General features: G+C 40.7%; 1 protein-coding gene across 1 annotated transcript; it reads right to left on the bottom strand.

Annotated features, from left to right (window-relative positions):
* Positions 1-1,319: 1,319 nt before the first annotated feature.
* Positions 1,320-14,828, bottom strand: LOC143281125 (uncharacterized). The gene is made up of 4 exons (XM_076586111.1): positions 14,785-14,828; positions 12,873-13,189; positions 10,923-11,081; positions 1,320-10,238 (listed from the first exon to the last, which is right to left on the bottom strand). Exons 2-4 carry the CDS (start codon positions 13,054-13,056, stop codon positions 10,084-10,086), a joined length of 498 nt encoding a protein of 165 aa, XP_076442226.1. The 5' UTR covers positions 13,057-13,189; positions 14,785-14,828; the 3' UTR covers positions 1,320-10,083.
* Positions 14,829-20,469: the final 5,641 nt, after the last annotated feature.

The raw sequence follows: 20,469 nt of genomic DNA, 5'->3' as shown, positions 1-20,469 counted from the left end.
TCGTTGTATCCTTAAAAAAGGAGAAATAATGGTTGTATTAGCTGCATAAATTATAGCAGCAACAGTAATGGTTGATGCTGCGGTAACGGCAACAGCTTTGGTCGGAGCGTTTTTAACAAAAGGTTGGACATGATGGGACTTTATATATATATATATATATATATATATATATATATATATATATATTCCTCTCTCCGTGTGTGTGTGTGTATGTGTGTGTGTGTGTGTGTGATTGTATACAATATACTTATATATATCATATAATACTTGATGAGTCGAAGTAATAGTGGGTTGTATATTGTACATGATAATGGCTATGATGATGTTTTTGTGAACATGTGATGACCATGGTGATATTTTCGTACATGATAATATTCAGTGTTGTTGTTTTAAATCCTCAAAACTCAACAATAAAACAGAGAAACACTGGCTTAAAGAACCTGAAGGGGAAAGGATCCTTGAAGGTCCAAAGTTGATAAGTTGCGGTTGTTTTCCTACTTGTTGCGAGCACGCGTGTGTGCGTGAGAGAGAGGGAGAGACAGACAGACAGACAGACAGAGGCAGAGACAGAGAAAGACAGAGAAAGAGGTGTCACTATTACGTTGCTGTCCCATCAATTATTCTGGTTCCCATTATAGGCCTGCACACCACCACATCCACGTTTGTGTAGTGGGAAGCATGCTCATATTTGAGGGCAGTAGAATACATCCGCTTTCACACACCACAGTCCAAGGAAAAAGCAAATCAGCTCACATTTTCATACATTTTGAGATTGCCTCTATTACCGATTTTACCACTACTGTATAAGTATGCCGTTTAAAAAAATGTTTTCCTTCTATTTTCTTATAGTTATCATTAGTTTCAGAAGAAATGTGTGCACAAATGATTTTCTTTTCATTGCTGTCGTTGTGTGTGTGTGTGTGTGTGTGTGTGTGTGAGAGAGAGAGAGAGAGAGAGAGAGAGAGAGAGAAAGCATGTGTATTAGTGAGAGAGTTCGTGTGTGTGTGTGTACGTGCATGTGTGCGCGTGCGCGCACACACGCACGCATGTATGTGTGAGAGAGAGATAGAGAGTGCGTGAGCAAGCGAGAGAGTGAGTGAGAGAGAGAGAGAACATGCATATTACTGAGAGAGAGAGAAAGAAAGAAAGAAAGAGAGAGAGAGAGAGAGAGAGAGAGAGAGAGTGTGTGTGTGTGTGTGTGTGTGTGTGTGTGTGTGTGTGTGTGTGTGTGTGTGTGTGATTAGTTTCACTGCAATCACGTGGCATACAATCAGTCAAAATCGAAATGCTTCTGCCAAACAAATTTCATCATTTATCCATAAAGAAATTTAATATTTTTCTCATTTGGCCACCAAATCCAGATCCTGAAATGAAGAAAATCACTGAACACAAATTACATATTAAGAAAATCAGTTTGTCACACTTTAACCAAACACAAGGAACATGATAATCGTTCTGTCAAACTGGGAAAAAAATATGAACTTTTTTTTTCTTCATTATATTAACAAATACAATTTCTGACATCCATCAACATCAACAATAGACGATCATTTGGAATCCATACCTGTTTTTCAGAGTCAGAAATAAAAACATTTTTAAGCAGCTATCAGAAAACAGATTGCAACACAACATAGTACCTTCAAACAGCAGCAAACCAGTCGAGCATCCATTTTTGTATGCAGTTCATGCATCCAATTTCTGCTATTCCATACATAAATTATCACATGGATTTGATCCATTCTCCTCCACATTCCTTGCATTCTTCTTATCAACTCATTGTAATGAACACCTATTTGCCCATCAATAGTTCAGATATATAAATTCTGAGTCAAACTGGAGTCAGTTAAGTATCCATTTTTCATCATATTTTCCAGAAAATATTGAACTGAACCTCACATATTCTTCTCAAACTATAATCATCAATGTTACTTTTCTTCTAAACAATATTTCCTTTTCAACTATATGATCTTAAAATTCTGTTGTCAAATGTTAAGCACAACAAAAGATAGTGATAAAAGACATTTACTTTTGTCTTCTTTCTTCTTTTCCCCAAGATTGGGCCACAAATCAGTCATTATCAGAACACCAGTTATCACAATTTCTGATCTGGACAATGGTCTGTACAATCATTATTGAGATTCTGCGGTTGAATAGAAATTCATTAAATATTTAACTACAGAAAATAAAAATAGGAAAATTAAAAATTTTCACAAAAGAGCACCATCATGAAGACATTTCTTTAAATATTTGTGGGATAATTATGTGTTTGGATGGTTATGGGTGTGACATGTGCCGGAGGACTAGACACACAGCTTCAAGGCAAGGCAAGGAGTTTATTTCGTGTGCCCTCATACCAAAACCAGGAAAGGACCATCGTCAGGTAAGCGGCTACCGAATCCTGACCATGCAAAACGTTGCTGGAAAGCTCATGGAACGCATAATAGCCAGGAAACTTGCAAGGGATTTTGAACAGAGGCACATTCTCCCTTACAAAACAGGTAAGTCTACAAGGGACAAGGCGGCTGCTTTCGCATATGAGACATATGACGGATTTCAAAGAAAAGAAGAAATACTAGCAGTAGCAATCGACCTTGAAGATGCCTGCAATAAAGTCCAGTTTGCGCACCTCATGGAGCTGCTACTAAGGTATGGAGTAAGTTTGACACTCACAAGATGGATACCAGCGGCGCTTCATGAAAGAATCGTCGTCCTACGCCTCGGAGGTTGGATGTCTACACCTTCCCAACTATCCATGGGACTGCCACAAGGGTCTCCGCTCTCTCTTGTCCTCTACAACGTCTACACGAAAGGCCTTGCAGACTTAACAATGGAATAGCTCGGGTGCTTACTCTTGCGGATGACGGCCTGGTCTTCAAAACTTCGAAAGATGCTCAAGAAAGAACAAAAGCCGTCCAGAAACAACTGAACAATATCGCTCAACGGTGCAAGGACACTGGATCTTCCATCAATCCAGCGAATGCCCAAACGTTGCTGTGCACCCTCAACAACAAAACCGCGAGCAAATCACCACCACCTGTGTCATTCGACGGAATTCAGATCGAGAAAACCGAATGCCTACGCTACCTAGGAATACAGTTCGACAGGATGCTGACCTTCAGAAAACATACGGAAAATACCGTTCTCAAATGCAAAACGGGTGTTTCACTCTTAAAACCAATGGCAACCAAAGGTATCGAACAACGCCACCTCTTCCTGCTATATCAATCACTCGTTCTCGGTGTGTGATCGACTACGGTCTTGAGCTAACAACACCGTCTCAAAGCAGCCTCCTAAAATTAGAAAGAGTTCAAAATGAAGCTAAGAGGCTGATCCTTGGAACAACAAAAGACACGCCTACGGAAACCATGCGATACCTGCTTGACCTTCCCTCAGTACAGGCCAGAAACAAGTTAGAACAGGTTAAGACCTACTAAGAGCATTTGAAAACACTCAAAACCCACTGCATGATGCTGTCAAGGAACCAAAAGGCGGCCGTCTAGGACGAGGAAGATCATGGATGGGGCGAGCAGAAGACACAATCCAGCTAGTGATGATGGCTGGTTCTTCGCTTGCGAAGATGAGTGGGAAGTTCCCGCCAGGGATGGGCGGCATGCATTTGATGAATAATTAGTCCAATCCGTGATCTGCAAAGTCTGTGGCATTGTGGGCAGGTGCAGATCTGACCTGCGTTGCTGGGCTGCGGACCTGGGCGATAGGTCTTTCCTTCTTCTTTTCTCCTGGATGTTCAGTCGTCTGGTTTCCTCAAAGTGTTGGGTTCCCATGAGCGCTGAAGATCTCCAGCTACCTCTATCTGATGCTGACTGCTCCCGTGTCTTGGGGTTGATGTCCGCTTGGTATAGTTGCTTCTTTAGTTGGTCCTTGAATCTTTTCTGTGGTGCGCCTGTATTGCGTTTACCTTGGACCAACTCTCCACAGAATACTGCTTTCGGCATGCGAGTGTCAGGCATCCGGGTGATGTGTCCTGCCCAGCGAAGTTGTTTTAGCATGAGCATTGACTCGATGATTTGCAGTTGAGCTCTTTCTAGGACTTCTATGTTCGTTATGTAGTCCTTCCACTTGATGCCCATGATAGACCAAAGGCATCTCTGATGGAACTGCTCCAGCCGCTTTGTTTCCGGTACAGCACCCATGTCTCTGATCCATATAGCAGTGTTGACAGTACAGCAGCTCGGTAGACTTTCATCTTTGTAGAGAGTCGCAATGAGTGGTTTTTCCATACTCTTTTCTGGAGGCGGCCAAATGCACTGCTTGTCTTTGAGAGGCGGTTGTCCACATCTTTGGTCACTGTAGCGTCATCGATATGACGCTGCCCAGGTAGGTGAATTGCTCTCCCGTGTTAAGGGGATGGCCATCAATGCTTATGTGGGGAGCAGTGTACACGGTCCCTGGTGCTTTTTTGGTGGAGGACTTCAGTTTTCTTCAGACTTATAGTCAGACTGAATGCCTTGGCTGCCTGTGAAAAACGGTCTACGATGACCTGCACAGCTTCTTCTCTGTGTGCCAGGAGGGCGCAGTCGTCTGCAAAGAGCAGGTCCAGGATAGCTTCTTCTGAGGTCTTCGTGTGGCCATGAGCCTTCGTAAGTTGAATACACTGCCGTCGGTCCTGAATCTGATATAAATCCCCTCGTCTAGATCCTCATTTGCTTCTCTCAGCATCATGCTGAAGAAGATCGCGAAGAGTGTAGGGGCTAATACGCAGCCTTGCATCACTCCATTGCTGACAGGGAATTCTTCAGAGTAATCACCATTACACTTGACCCATTTGTCCTTCGTGGAGTTGTTGTAGGATTGCAAGGAACTTTGGAGGGCATCCCAGTTTGGTCATTATTTTCCATAGGCCATCTCTGCTGACTGTGTTGAAGGCTTTCATGAGGCCTATGAATGCTGCATATAGGTTCATATTCTGTTCTCTGCACTTCTTTTGGATCTGCCTCAGCACAAAGATCATGTCAGCTGTTCCTCTATTTGCTCTGAAGCCGCACTGGCTCACTGGGAGATGTACCTCAGCAATGGATGGGATGAGCCTGTCCAGGAGAACTCGGGCGAGGATCTTGCCAGCAATGGAGTGCAATGTGACGCCTCTGTATTTGGAGCAGTCTGATTTGGAACCCTTATTCTTAAAGAGGGAGGCAATCACTGCATCCCGCATGTCCTGTGGCACTACTCCTTCATTCCAGCACGATGTGAATAGCTCCTCAAGCTTCTGAATGAGGGTGTCTCCTCCATGCTTTTAACCTCTGCTGGGATACCGTCGATGCCTGGTGCTTTGTGACACTTCAGCTTCTTTATTGCTGCCTTCATTTCTTCGTGTGTGGGGGCGTTGTCCAGGTCCATCTTTACTTCTTCCTGAGGTATGTCGTCTATAGACGCTACTGCCACAGTCCTCTCTTCCCCAAACAGGTTTCCATAATGTTCAGTCCATCGGTGTAGTATAGCTTGCCTGTCGACAAGTAGGCTTGTGCCATCCGAAGAACGCAGTGGTGCCTGCAGTTGGTAGCTTGGACCATATATTGCGCGAAGTGATTCATAGAAGACTGGAATTTCCCTGATCAGCATACATTTGTGTGTGTTCTGCCAATGCTATCCACCATGAGTTTTCCATGACTCTCAATTTTGCTTGCAGTTTGCTGTAAGCTGTTCTGTAAGCCATTTTGGTCTTCTGGTCATTAGGAGAGCTGAGCATATTTCCATGCCATGTCCTTTTCTCCTCGAGGAGTTCTAGTATCTCCGCGTCGTTTTCATCGAACCAATCCTGACTTTTCCTTGTTGAGAAGCCAACTACTTTTTCTGTAGCTTTCTGAAGGATGCTTTTAAGTTCCTTGCATTGTCAAGGGGTGTATTTCCTGGGGTGTTGGTGTTTCTCAGCCTTTCATTTATTTCCCTCTGGAATTCCTCCTCCATCATTGACAGCTTGTCGACCTGAAGCTTCTTTGGCTTTGGGAATCCCTTCCTCTCTTCTGGTTTCAGGGTTAGCCTGAGCTTTGCACGAACTAACCTATGATCTGAGTTGCAGTCAGCGCTTGTCATGTATCTATGAACGTGTCTTTATACTTTTAGATAAAGCTATGTCAAAAGAAAATAAAAGATAAAAAAACGAATGTCACACTCACTATATATATTGTCATGCAAAGGGACCATTCAGAAAATCATTACATCTTACAACACATATATACATCACAATAATACAAGTATCACAACTGCCCCCATCACAGAACTGCAACAGTCAATGAAAACTGCACACACTTTGCTGCAGCCATCATAAAACCCACTGTTGTATTCAATTATTCAATGCCGGTGATGCAATACTGGTCTCTGCCCAATATCAACAGTTCATTTCATCAGCACACACAGAGAGAGAGAGAGAGAGAGAGAGAGAGAGAGAAAGCACACACAAGCGCAGGCATACACAACATACATGCAGGCAGGCATGCACACATGCACACACACAGTGACACATGCATGCACACAGACAATAAATTTCTCCTGTAAAACCACAAGGACAGGCAAGAGCAATAACTGAGGCCAAGCAAGAGCAAGCTGTGCAACACAAAAACCAATGGATCAATGGCTAGATAAGTAAACGAATGGAAGGCTAAACAAAGGGGTACTTCCCTCTCCACTGATACAGAATCAACATGATTATCTACCCCTGTATCGGCCAAAACTGGACACCATGCAAAGAAGAAGCATACCAAATCAGCTGCATCAGTTCAAAGAACACTGGATAATTTTGTTTCAATCCCACTGTCTACAGACATACATTGTGGTTTGACAGTGGAGTGATGGTCTAGAGGTAACGCATCCGCCTAGGAAGCGAGAGAATCTGAGCACGCTGGTTCGAATCACGGCTCAGCCACCGATATTTTCTCCCCCTTCACTAGATCTTGAGTGGTAGTCTGGACGCTAGTCATTCGGATGCTCCCGTGTGCAGCATGTACTTAGTGCATGTAAAAGAACCCACGGCAACAAAAGGGTTGTTCCTGGCAAAATTCTGTAGAGAAATCCACTTCGACAGGAAAAACAAATAAAACTGCACGCAGGAAAAAATACAAAAAAATGGGTGGCACTGTAGTGTAGCGACGCGCTCTCCCTGGAGACAGCAGCCCTAATTTCATACAGAGAAATCTGTTGTGATAAAAAGAAATACAAAATAAAAAAATAGGCAGTTGAAGGAACAGACTGAACAAACTGTGTGGTGGGCAGTGATGAAAGGTGGGTGGAGGGAGAGGTTCACAATCCATGGCAAGGTTCACATTTTACACTGATGGACGGGACATGGGAGACATGTCTATATATACACAATCCAATGTTCATGTTAGTGAAGACAGAAAATAATAAAATCCACCAGCACCCTCTGTCATCAAAACAGACTGAACATATGAAGATCAGTATATACAGTGAAATGGCAGTTATAAATAAAACAGTCATAATTATTACATCGATTTGGAACATCCAGCACAATAAAACAAAACTGGAACCGGTTGCACATTATTAGGATAACAATATTAGTATTTCATTGACTGACATAGCTCATTCCATAAGAGAAGAGCCCAAAGCACACTGTTTATATAATCTTGATAGAAAAAAAGAACACAATGTTTATATATATAATTATAATTTTTTTAAACACAATGTTTTTATATAATTTCAATAAAAAAAACGCACAATGTTAAATGTTTATATAATTTCAATCTTAAAATGCCAGCTCACAATCGTCAAATAGATAAAAAGCAATTTTTCTCACCCTTCTCTCTGCATGCACACACACACACACACACACACACACACACACATACACACACACACACTCTCTCTCTCTCTCTCTCTCTCTCTCTGTCTCTCTCTCAAATAATTGCATTTACTATTCAAAACAGAGATGTTTGTGTACAGGTATTAATGGAAGGAGTTGAAACAGAGAGCCAGATCTCCACATGAAGATCTTTTCAAGAACAGAGGACTGGTACACAAATGAACACCACCCAGTACATTTCAGGTTTCACACTATAGTAAAGCATCAGTCATTTACAAAAGATTTAGTTGAACTGATAAAGTATTTATGGCCAGCAGTGTACACTTTTGTCACAGACTGACAGCCTGCTTTGTACTTGCTCTGTCTATGCTTTAGCAGCATCCATGACTCCAACACGCACCAGTGTTACCACTGAAACATTCTATGCCAGCTGGGACACACTGACTGATCGGTGAATATGTGTGTGTGTGTGTGTGTGGAGGGGCTTGGGGGGAGGGAGGCATGTGTGTATGTGTGCAAGTGTTGAAATCATACATGATCACTCAAAGCATACAATATTGTTCTTGTCCTTGTTGCTTATATTCCAGTCGACCGCACAGGGCCATATCAGGACAGTCAAACCATACAAATGCTCAAGCGCATCAACACAAAACTGTCACATCTACAAAAAGACACTAAGGAAAACCCACAAAACACAGTTATGACACAGTATCCCAACCATTTAGCTCCTTAGGGCAAATAAGACCAGGCCATGCTGAGGACGCCAGCCATTCGGCTTAATCTGTCATCCCCAGATTACAAAATATCATAAAAAAGGAAAAAAAACAATACTTAAAGCCGAACAAAAAGTACACAAAAAAGGACATACAGGCAAATAACACTGCAGAATGGGCAGCAATTACCTATCCCAGTGTTTACATCTCACTACCCAATCGCCAGAGCAAAACAGCACAGACAGTACATGACAGACTGAGGAAAAGAGAAAAAAGTGTCAAGGCTTGCTTGAAAAAAACAAAGAGAGTGATAGAAAAGAGGAAATTTCTAGCACAGAATTTCCAGAAGACAGGGATGCTATGTATGTATACTGAAAGACCCCTGGCATCCCCATGAGAGGAAGCAAACAATAAGCCAATTAAACCACCAATAAATTTGCAATAGAACCCAGCCTACAAGATGAACAACAACAGAATCAAACAAACAGAAAACCCAAAACAAAAAGTAAATACAAATGCCCTGATTCTGTCCAAGTCCCAATATTGTCAAAAGGGAAGAAAAATGTATAAGACAAGCTGCACATGTAATTTGACTTTTGAGATTCAAGTAACAGAAAAGGAACATTACAGCTTGCAAGTGTAAAGACAACACTTAATATGATTAGCTGGATGGATTGTAAAGCAGTAAGGAAATGAAGAGACTAAAAAAGAATTAAAAAAAATTGCAAGAAAAGACATGCACAATGTGTTCTCCATTTCAATCAGTAGATTCACATACATAATAAACAGTTTAAGGGTATATGTAAGGATTTCTAGAGTCTGATCACATTAAGAAAGAAACATAGAGTATCACAGAACGAATCGTGTGAAAAGATCTATCCTGAGCAAACATGCTCACTGTTGGAAGGAGGTGGGAAAATCTGCATTTACAAGGTATCACAAGTTCAAACAGAACGCACTCGGGGTAATTTCCTATTTTAGTTTCCTAAATTCTAGAAATTATCTTTTAAGTTAATGGTAACTTTCATACAAAGTTGAAGCACACTTACCATTAGTAGATAATGTGACCTAATTTCTGGGGGTTTTGACTCATATTCTGAAAATTATTGTACTTAATTTTGATATAGATTCAGCAGCTACACTAACATGCAACCATCTTATCAGGCCTAAAAACTTGTGAGCAATGATGCATTCTCAAGTGTGTGCCAATCATAGAGATACTCTTATCATTAACTGGCACCCCCAAACCCCCCTGGCCTCTTCCCTCCCCTCAACCATGCAAAGGTAAACTAATAAAAAGAATTTTTTAATAGCAACTTGACTCAACAAGTGTTGATCTGCATTAATGGTATGGGTCATTTCACTGTTTCTAAGTATATTGTTGGAAGGTAGGATTACAGCTACATGTCATTTCTCACAAGCTGAAATTGCAAAAGTCATGAACAGTTCACTAAAATAGCTTCCCAAATCCAGGATACTAAAACAGCAAATTACCCATACTTAGGATGAAATCCTGTGCACAGAGTGATCCAGCTCCAGACGAACACAGTGCTGTCCAAATTGTTCCCACATACTGAGACGCACGGTGCAGTAAATCATTCATGAGGAAGACTTCATGACCAGAAGAGCCACTGTGAAGTCCCCTGCACAGGCAATGGCAGCCAAAATGGACGACCAAGATATGTGTGGTTGGCTGTCGCTGCTCTCACACAGTTTGCTGTAGAACACCACTAGGCTGGCCAGAATGGCAGTCGCTGACAACATAAACAGTTTTCTTATTTGAAACACGTTTCAATACACCACAGTTAAAGATAAACAAGACAACAAGAAAATCTTATACAAAGTCCTGTCTTAATTTATGCACATTTCAAAGGTGTAGCAGATGTCTTCAAACATGGACAACACAAATATTTCACAAAGGAATATCTATTCTGTTTCCAGACCAGTACTTTCCTTTTGTTTATAGAACTCACACTTAAATAATTTATGCCCTGTTCCTTGGTAAATGTGGCTTGGAAGGTGATGCTTTTAATATTCATAGTTGCTAATATATATTACTTATCATGAGACACAATCATGGTAAACTGTTCCACAAACACACACACACACACACACACACACACACACACACTACTGAGAGGTCTTATTCTTTCATTCATCTGTTTACTTTATACTACTGAAAGGCAACAGACAAATATTGCTTCTGACTTTTGACTACCCTCCCCTATATTTTGTCCCTCTTTCTCTGTCTACTTTATTTTCTTTCTAAATCTAACACCAACTTTTTCCACCCACTCCCCTTCACTTGTTTTAATAGCTTGAAGTGGAAAGACGAGAAAAAAAAAAATTGAAAAACGAATGAACAAGCAAACACACACAACAGAAACAAAAGCCCAAGATGCCAAGAAAAGGTGGCAATGTGAAAATTCCCTCCTCACCTGATACAAGACAGACAGTGGAGATGAGGGAGGTCCTGTGAGCAGTGACCAGCTGTGGAAGATGCTTCCCCATGCACAAAGGAAGCAACAGCAGCAGGAGTGCAGTCACCAACCCCACCCACGCCACCACACTTAGTAACTGAAGAACATGGTACCAGTCTGCCAGAGAGAAGAAGAAAAGAAAGAATGATCACTCCATAATCAGCAACACCAGCCTCTTTCACACACACACACACACACACACACACACACACACACACACTAAAAAACACAAGAAAGAAACCGTCTGGTGAATAAATGAATTGATAGATAAATAACAATGCTGTAAAGAGCACTAATTCATTGCCTTGTGCACAACGTGTGCCAAGGGACAGAATTCTGCTCCCAAAACAGTCTGCATTGAGATAGAGCTGTTTCCCTTAGACTGTTACGTTCTCATTTTTCCAAATTTTGTCATTATTGTATTTTTCATTTTCATTTTCAGTCGTCAATGTAAATTTGTTCCGATTCATTTCACTGTATTGCATATTGGATTAACAATTATTTTAGAGTGTCTCTTTATTTTCTTCTTTATTATTTATATAAGTTATAACACTTTCACTTCCTCTGACAGTTTCTGTCATCATGAAGGTCTCCTGTTTCTTATGACTGAATAAGAACAAACTCGGTGTTAGCGTGGCAGACTAAGAAACAACTGGATTTTCTCAAATAGATATGAAAATTGTGGACTTACGTTCCATCAGAGTGAGGGGGTGGGGGTTGGGGGTTGGGGGGGGGGGGGGGTGATCAGGTACCACAAAAACATATGGGCACAAACCTGCGGATTTCTCATGTGATCAAAAATCAAAATGAAGACAGTAAACAAGTATATGATGTTTGTCAATTTGTGTTACTTGTTGCCTCCCTTCAAGTTCAAGCTTACATTCATTTCTCATATTTATTATGTTCCAGTGCACTTGTGTCTTATATCTTTTTTTAACAAACCAGAACCTAAAAATTAATGTAAATAAAATTATGAGGAAATTTTAAGATTTTACAACATATCTTTATACACTCATTCAAATTTATGTTCACTGCTTCAAAGTTACACAAACAAATACTCTCTAATGTCACAAGCCCCCTGATTTGCTTCTTCATCCCCTCCCCCCCCAATGTAAGTATACATCATTTGTTTAAGTATGAATCCACCTATACATAGAATGATAATATATGCTCTCTCTCTCTCTCTCTCTCTCTCTCTCTCTCTCTCTCAAACACACATACACACACAATCATGTGTACACATATATACACATACATGCATGCATACACACACACACACACACACACACACACCGCACACATCTAAACAAGCACACACACACATCTACACAAACATACACACACACATACGCACACACACACACACATACATGCATGTAAGAACACACACACATACTCACACTAACACACACAGTGTTGCTATTATTCAAAATTGCTGAATCCCTGTTATATCGTCCAACTGGACTGATTCTGTGATGCGGCATACCGATACTTAATTTTACTTTTGTTGTTGTTCATGTTGATAACTGCAGTTTCACAGATGTTTATGAATTACTTATTCCATTGTTATAGTTTATCCTTTCTACAACCCCCTTAAAACTCCATGCCAACCCCACCTCCCAAACATCAACACATACAGTGAAAATACCTTAAATCAAAGAAAGATACACACATGATGTAAAACAGTTGTATAAGCTTTTTCTTTTACCCTTAATACAAATCATTTTGACTTGACACACCCACCCACAAGCACATATGCACACACTCAAACAATAACACACACACACACACATGCAAATATGCACATGCGCACACACATGCATGCAAGCACACACAGACACACAGACACAGACACAGACACACACACACACACACACACACACACACACTGTGTTACAACCTACATACCTGGTTCATCGGAAAACAAAGCAGGGATGATCTGACACTGCAGAAAGTCACAGAACTCCACAGACCACAAGCCATAGAAGCTGTGAGGGGGCAGGGTAAACCAGGCATGGCTCACCGCCGCCAGAGAATACAATGTAGTGGATAGTCCCATCAAGCACAGCAGTGGAACATCGTTCTTATGCATGACCAGCAATGCGTGATGACTCAAACTTGTTGACCTTCTTCAGCAGTACATGCTCACACGCTCTTTACTCAGTGTGGTTTTGAAAAGATGGTGCATGGTCTCTCATACAGGCAGAGGTGGTTTCCTGTGAAGACTGCACAGGCAAGAAAATGAAACAAAAACATTTCAGAAATAAATAACATAAAAATCATTCTGATGATTATAATCTGCTCTGATAAATTGGCAAAGAAATCTTTTTTCATGTATGGATGATACTGAAACTGTTCACATTATCATAAGGGGAAAATAAAATCAATAGTGACAGTTTTTACTAGCAGAACATTTACAGGAACTAGAATGTAGTTCTATATCCACCCACCACCACCACCCAAACCTTTTTCAACTGAATATTGATCTGTCAATAACTTTTGTTCCCCACCCCACCCCCCCTTTTTTTTCCATGATATCAAAATGATTAAATCAAAGCATTGCTTGCCAAATTAAAGTGATTAAAAGAAGTTAATTAAAAAGGAATTATGATCCCTTCTTTTGACAAAGGTAGACGTTCATTACTGCATCACACGTGACTGAGAACAAAATGGTTTGATCAATGAAGACAGATAGAAAGAAAGAATGATTGAATGAAAGAATGAATAAATAAATAAGGGATATCAATTATTTCAATGAAAGGAGAACACAAACACACACACACATACATTTTTTCCCAAATCTTTTTTTCCCTCAGTCCACAATCCCCCCCTTCCTATCCCCCCTCCATACACACACACCCTCCTTCTCCCACTCACCCAACTCCCACAACCACCACCACCACTACCACCCTACCAAAATCTGTGTGTGTGTGTGTGTGTGTGTGTGTGTGTGTGTGTGTGTTTGTCACTTTGTGTCTAATATCACTTCAAGTAGAAAGATGTTAAACTGAAGACTTCTGCTACTACTAGTACTACTCCTACTACTCCTACTACTACTACTACTACTACACACACACACACACACACACACACACACACACACACACACACACACTCACTCACTCACACACATATATTTACATGCATGCACACACACAAAACACACACATGTGCACTTATTTTAGACAATTTGCAAGGCCTACACAAAATGCTGTCCATGCAGATAGTACTCTGTCAATTTCTCAGTCATCCACAACACAGTTTGAACACAGTGCTTTGTGCATCCTAGCTATCTGAGAATTTCAATTACAGATTACTGATCAAGAGAGTGGCGGAATAAGATGTAAGAGGAGGTTAGTTTGAGTGTGTGTGTGTGTGTGTGTGTGTGTGCGCGCGCGCGTGCGTGCGTGCGTGCGTGCGTGTGTGTGTGTGTGTGTGTGTACTGTAGGGTCTGTCTTTTTTTTTTAGAAGAACAGTTTCTGAAAAGGGCTCTCCTTTGCACCCTGGTGTTGCAGGTGTTTTACAAAAAACAAAACAACAAAAAACGAATAATCATCATCATGGATATTAATCGTGTGACGCATATATCTTCATTTATCTGTTTATTTATTCATTTACAAAATCATCACTAATCCAGTCATCGTTTCATGAGGAGTTCTACGAACAAGATACATCTTTCCTTCTTGTAAATTCCACGATCTACATCAGACACAAACATAGATACCAGCCTGCGTGGTAAACATACATAAACACATATACACTATCTATCCAAACTGCAATGCAAGATACAACATCTCAGAAGCGGTAATAACGACCTAACCATTGGCAGTTCCTTCGTTCATTGCAAGCTGTTGACTCTTTAGGCCGGAAGCAGCAGACGACAAATTCAAGGGAGACTACCTTGTCGAATTATTTACATTGGGAGGTGAACCACTGAGGTCAGACATTTCATGCACACGTGTGTCTATCTATATATATATATTTTTTTTTTTCCCCAAGGCCTGACTAAGCGCGTTGGGTTATGCTGCTGGTCAGGCATCTGCTTGGCAGATGTGGTGTAGCGTATATGGATTTGTCCGAACGCAGTGACGCCTCCTTGAGCTACTGAAACTGTGTGTGTGTGTGTGTGTGTGTGTGTTATCAAGGAGAAAACCGTCGGAATTTATCCCATTAATCAGTTAATGTTTATCATCAGTTTCAGTATGACAGCAACGCCGACTGGCACAGGCAACACACACACACACACACACACACACACACACACACACACACACACACACACACATATGCGCGAGTAGGCCTACTTACAAGTGGTCTGCTTATTGTTCTCCCTCACTGAACTGTGTGTGGAGTCAATGATTTGGTCGCCGCACACAAGAACTGTCAGTTTTGCAATTTCTCCAAGCCTGTCGGTAGTGTGTCAAAGCATCGTTTTTCTGCAAAATGGTTTCTTTACAAATCAGTGGTGCAGCTTGCCAACTGACACTCACATTAAAGCCTCCGAAATATGTACTGAATATCTCTGGGTCAATTTTTATGTGTGTGTTGTAGCAGCGTCTTGTCAGTTGTGTCAGTACAGAATGTGTATGGTGGTCTGAACTGAAAAAAAGATCGAGTAGGCCTGTGCTACAGCCCTCAAGCATCAGTGACCCGAGTTAGTAATTAAAAAAGTAGCTTTGAATTCGTGCATCACTCAGCAGACCGGCTGGTGACATGTGAAAGGGAATGGAATTTTTTTTTCAATATTCAAGAATTCCAAGATAAAATTGAAAATCGAGTCCCAGTGTTAGAATACTTTGGTTGTGTTGATTCAGTTAAATGTTTTTTAAGAGAAAAGAACATAACATTTGAAAACAATGATCACAATGGAATCAGCTTTAATAAAGCTTACACTGCAATGATAAAGGCCCCAAGAGGAACGAAATGTTTCTACGAAATAATAATAATTGGAAAACCAGAAAAACCAAATGCCTGTAAAAGTTGGGACTTGATTTTTGACTAAACAAGCTTGACTGGAAAAACATTGTTTTCAATAAAAAAATAAAAATCCACTGGTGAGATAAGGTTAAAATGGTTCCAGGTGAAAATTAATTATCATATTCTTGTGACATATTCTGTCTTGATGAAGATGGGAATACTCCCAGATAATATGTGCAATTTTTGTAAGGACGAAAGAGATACCATTCTGCATTATCTATGGGAATGTAACCATTTACAACATTTTTGGACGGAGTTTGTGAGATATTTAAAAGAAAAATGTTTACATTGTGATAGACTGAACCTGAATGACACACTGGTGCTTTATGGACATAACAAAATGAAAACTGATGAATGTTTCTCATATATTTTATTGATAGCTAAATTTTATGTATACAAATGTAGAATTAACGAAAAAACCAACACTTCAAATGTTCAAAAAAGACCTCAAGCAAGCATATGAAGTAGACAAGTATGCCTTTAACATAACTATGGAACATAACAAGTCTGTGGAAAAAAGGGCACTTTATAACTGTTTAATACAAGAGTTAAGCTATACAATGCTACCTTGGAACTTTGCCATTGAACATATATTGTTTTGCTGTTGTGAACTTGTCAGTACCTAGAACTTAATTATATGCTTACCCTATACTTTCTAATGCACAAAACATATAAATTCTGTATCTGTAAACTTTTGTCTGAATAAAAAATGTTGAAAAAAAAAGTAGCTTTGAATTCGTGCATCACTCAGCCGGCCGACTGATGACACCGAGCGGATCGACACGATGATTCATCAACCCGAAATGTGGTCACACATGGCGCGCGGCTATTCATATCATATGTTTTGTTTTTTTTCTTGATGTCGCTCGTGTACGTGTGTGTGTGTGTCGGTGTGTGAGCCAGTGTGTGTGTGTGTGTGTGTGTGTGTGTGTGTGTGTGTGTGTGTGTGTGTCTCCCGAGTGTGACAACTGATGACTGATATGGTGACAATTGATAAATGACAGTATTACAGTGACTATATATTCTAACACACAGTTGCTGCGACTGCGAATGAATTGATTATCGGCAATGATGTATCTATTTACCATGTTCATCGGTATGGTCTACAACAACAAAAAGAAGTCTGCTATAGGCTTAATTGCTTAAAGCCTGAAACCGGCTTTTATATCAAAGATTGACATAAGCTCACAGTTGGGCTAACAACAGAGTATGAGCTGTATGATCAATGGTTTCTGTATTGCAATGGGAAATCATTTACAGCGGGATATATATATATATCTTTTGTGAAGGACTATGACTTGCACTGCTTTTAGGACCGTAGTCAGTGCTGCAGGCTTGAGCGAGGCTGGTTGGCCTTTGTGAACCATCCAAAAATCCCTCTTGGCAGAGAGAGTGGTGATGTAACTTGGGCAAGATAATCTCCACGATAATCAAATTCCAGCTCAGATAGTTGGGACTAAAGTTGCATGCTCTGTGTTCTGACACTTCCTGCTTTTCAGTCCAAAACAAAGCAAACATATCAGTCTTCAGTGATCACCATCATCATTATCATGTCATTTGAATAAAATGAATGCTCCAGCTGATGTAATTATCGTCCTCGGAAATTATCGTGGTTCATGTAATCGAGGTGAAACATTGGGAAAGCTAGTATTGCTGACCCCATCTAAATACCTCTTCTCTTTTGGCAGGTCGAGCGAGTTCAGTGTTAATTAATTATCCCTGTCTGATCCCACACGATCGTTGTCTATATCTGTCGGACGTTTATGGATGGCCACGTATATCAGAAATTCACCGTTGATCAGGCACTCAATCATAAAGTGTCAGTGGTGGATTTCAGGCTTTGCTGCTGTGCATATGACACGGCACAATACTAGACAAAACACACACACACACACACACACACACACACACACACACACACACACACACACACACACACACACACACACACACACGGAGAGACAGACAGAGACAGAAAGGGGGCGTTGCTGGTTTGTAAATCAAGGGAAAAAACTCTCCGCTGATTTGAAACTTAGAAAGCTGGAGCTACTGCCCCTGTCATATGTCAGACGACATGACGGTCTGGGAAATGAATTCTTGTGTGTCAACGCAATAATAGCAGAGTTTATTCGTGAAGATACAGGAAACAGGTAATTACTAATAAATCTCGAGCGATAATATTCATTGGAGTTTATGAGTCATGAAACTAAGAACAAAGGGGTCCCCGTACACCGGCTGGCTTTTGTCACTGAGTTTTTAGACCGGTCAACAGCAACCAAGCCGGCTGTCAAAATTGCCGATAGTATGAATGCCCCGTTTATGCAGTAAAATAAACAATATTTATTGTGCAAATGATCCAGCGGATTCATCTCGACACTAAAATGGCCGAAAAGTGATTTGAATTTCCGTCAAATTATGGGATTTTCTCGCAGTTGAAAAGAGCCTTCAGTGGGTTTTTTGTTGTTGTTGTTGTTGTTGGACGGTTTTTTTTTGTTGTTGTTGTTGTTTTTGTGTGTGTGGGGGGGGGGGAGGTGTAGAGGGGGGGGGGGTAGTTCGTTACGTTCACCGGACTTCGTTATTCGCCCATTCTTTCCTACGTTGTGGGTCTGTCGGACTCGCTAAAGAAGCAATGTGGCAGTACTTTCCCCTCTCAGTACCTGCACGTCATTGTTCTCTCAAACCCACACTTGCTTGAGTGATAGCGCTTCCCTCACTGTACATAATGGGTATTTTTTTTTGGAAGACAGCGTCTGAACTGGTATCTGGAAGTGTGTGCGTGTGTGGGTGGGGGTGGACGTAGTACCTGGACAACAGAGTATAAGAAAAACAAACAAACAAAAAAACAATACTCAGAAATTGGGGAATACACGAAATATGATTAATCTGATGAAAACTTAATTTTCTATAGGGTATAAAAAAAAAGGGGGGGTTGACTGTCTGGGTTCTTTCAAAACAGGATACAAAAAACAAGAGGAAAAAAAAACTATGAACCCACTTGGGAGAGGAGAAGTTGTGTACTTCGACTCGTAGAGTCTTCAAAGCAATTGGAGATAGCAGCAGTCACAAGTGCAGTTTTCTGGCTGTTGAATAAAATTCACTTGTCTTTCTATAGTTCTGTTTGGGGCCTGAGGCGAAGTGTGTGTGTGTGTGTGTGTGTGTGTGTGCGCGTGCGCGCGCGTGTGTGTGTTGCCGGCCTGTGTGCCCGGCCAGTATTAATTAAAAATTAATGGGATAGAATCCGGTTTCACAAAGAAGTAGACATATACGATGAAGGTTAATAAAAGTGTGACAAAAGGACACAAAAAAAAATATAATATACGATCTGTTAAGAAAAAATATTGTCTGACAAAGAAAGCACGCATTACGGGAAGTGGGAGAAGACGTTTATTCATTATCATTATTGTATTTTCGTTTTATTTATATTTATTTTATTATTATTATCATTAATCATTATTATTATTATCATCATCATCATTATTATCTTCTTCAGTCTTTTTTTTCTCTTCTTTTTTTTTTCTCAAGGCCTGACTAAGCACGTTGGGTTACGCTGCTGGTCAGGCATCTGCTTGGCAGATGTGGTGTAGCGTATATGGAATTGTCCGAACGCAGTGACGCATCCTTGAGCTACTGATACTGATACTGGGAGAAGACGAAAGTCTGCCATGGAGATCACTAACTTATTTGATTGCCAGCCCTTGTAAGCATGCCTTAGAAACTGCAAAGTCATAGCTAAAAAGGAGATGGAGAACAAGCTGGTGGGCCAGTATGACATCTTCAATGTTTATTCATGTACTGCAAATGGAGAAATAGGTTTCAGAAACAGGCGTGCGTTTTGTTTTGATGCTTCAGCTGTGAAACAGTTGTATTTACTTTTATTTGCTCTCTCCCTCTGTCTGTCTGTCTGTCTGTCTGTCTCTGTTTCTCTCTGTTTCTCTCTCTCTCTCTCTCTCTCTCTCTGTCATATTTAAGGCTGACTGAAAAATCACAGAGAATGTGGGGTGAGACGTTTTTAAGGTATACTCACATTGACACACACACACACACACACACACACACACACACACACACACTGCGTCAGGTCATATCATGTCATGTTATGTCACGCCAGATCATCCCTTTACATTAAATCACACAGCATTATATTGCATCACACCACATCACATGAAATCACATTACATTACATTACATACATGCATGCACACCGACTATCAGCCAACTAAATATATTCATTCAAAGCCAAACACGAAATGAAGAAAAACGTCAAGATATTGGTTCACATGAAACATTTAGAGTCCAGTTTTAATGCCAGAAATTCAACAGCTAACATTTACTAGTACTCGTTCACACCAAACAGTGAGAATTAAAAAGCTGATAATGAAATCAAATAAAACAGTGAGAATCCAGTTCAAAGTTGGCGTTCATGACAGAACGGTGGCCGATGTATCACCGAAATGCCTGAACCAGCCAATGCTCATTCTCTGCACAAACCACTGCACTAAACCACCCCCCATTGTGTGCCCACACCGGA

Source organism: Babylonia areolata, chromosome 4 (genome assembly GCF_041734735.1).
Source record: "Babylonia areolata isolate BAREFJ2019XMU chromosome 4, ASM4173473v1, whole genome shotgun sequence".
Taxonomy (NCBI): Eukaryota; Metazoa; Mollusca; class Gastropoda; order Neogastropoda; family Buccinidae; genus Babylonia; species Babylonia areolata.
This window is presented reverse-complemented; position numbering and strand designations above follow the sequence as displayed.

Bases quoted from the DNA above. Each gene is read 5' to 3' on its own strand.
- LOC143281125 (XM_076586111.1), bottom strand. From the start codon at position 13,056: ATGCATAAGAACGATGTTCCACTGCTGTGCTTGATGGGACTATCCACT. The intron at 11,082-12,872 runs GTATGTAGGTTG...TCTCTCTGGCAG, and splicing joins TTTGTTTTCCGATGAACCAG to ACTGGTACCATGTTCTTCAG. The intron at 10,239-10,922 runs GTGAGGAGGGAA...TTATGTTGTCAG, and splicing joins CACTGTCTGTCTTGTATCAG to CGACTGCCATTCTGGCCAGC.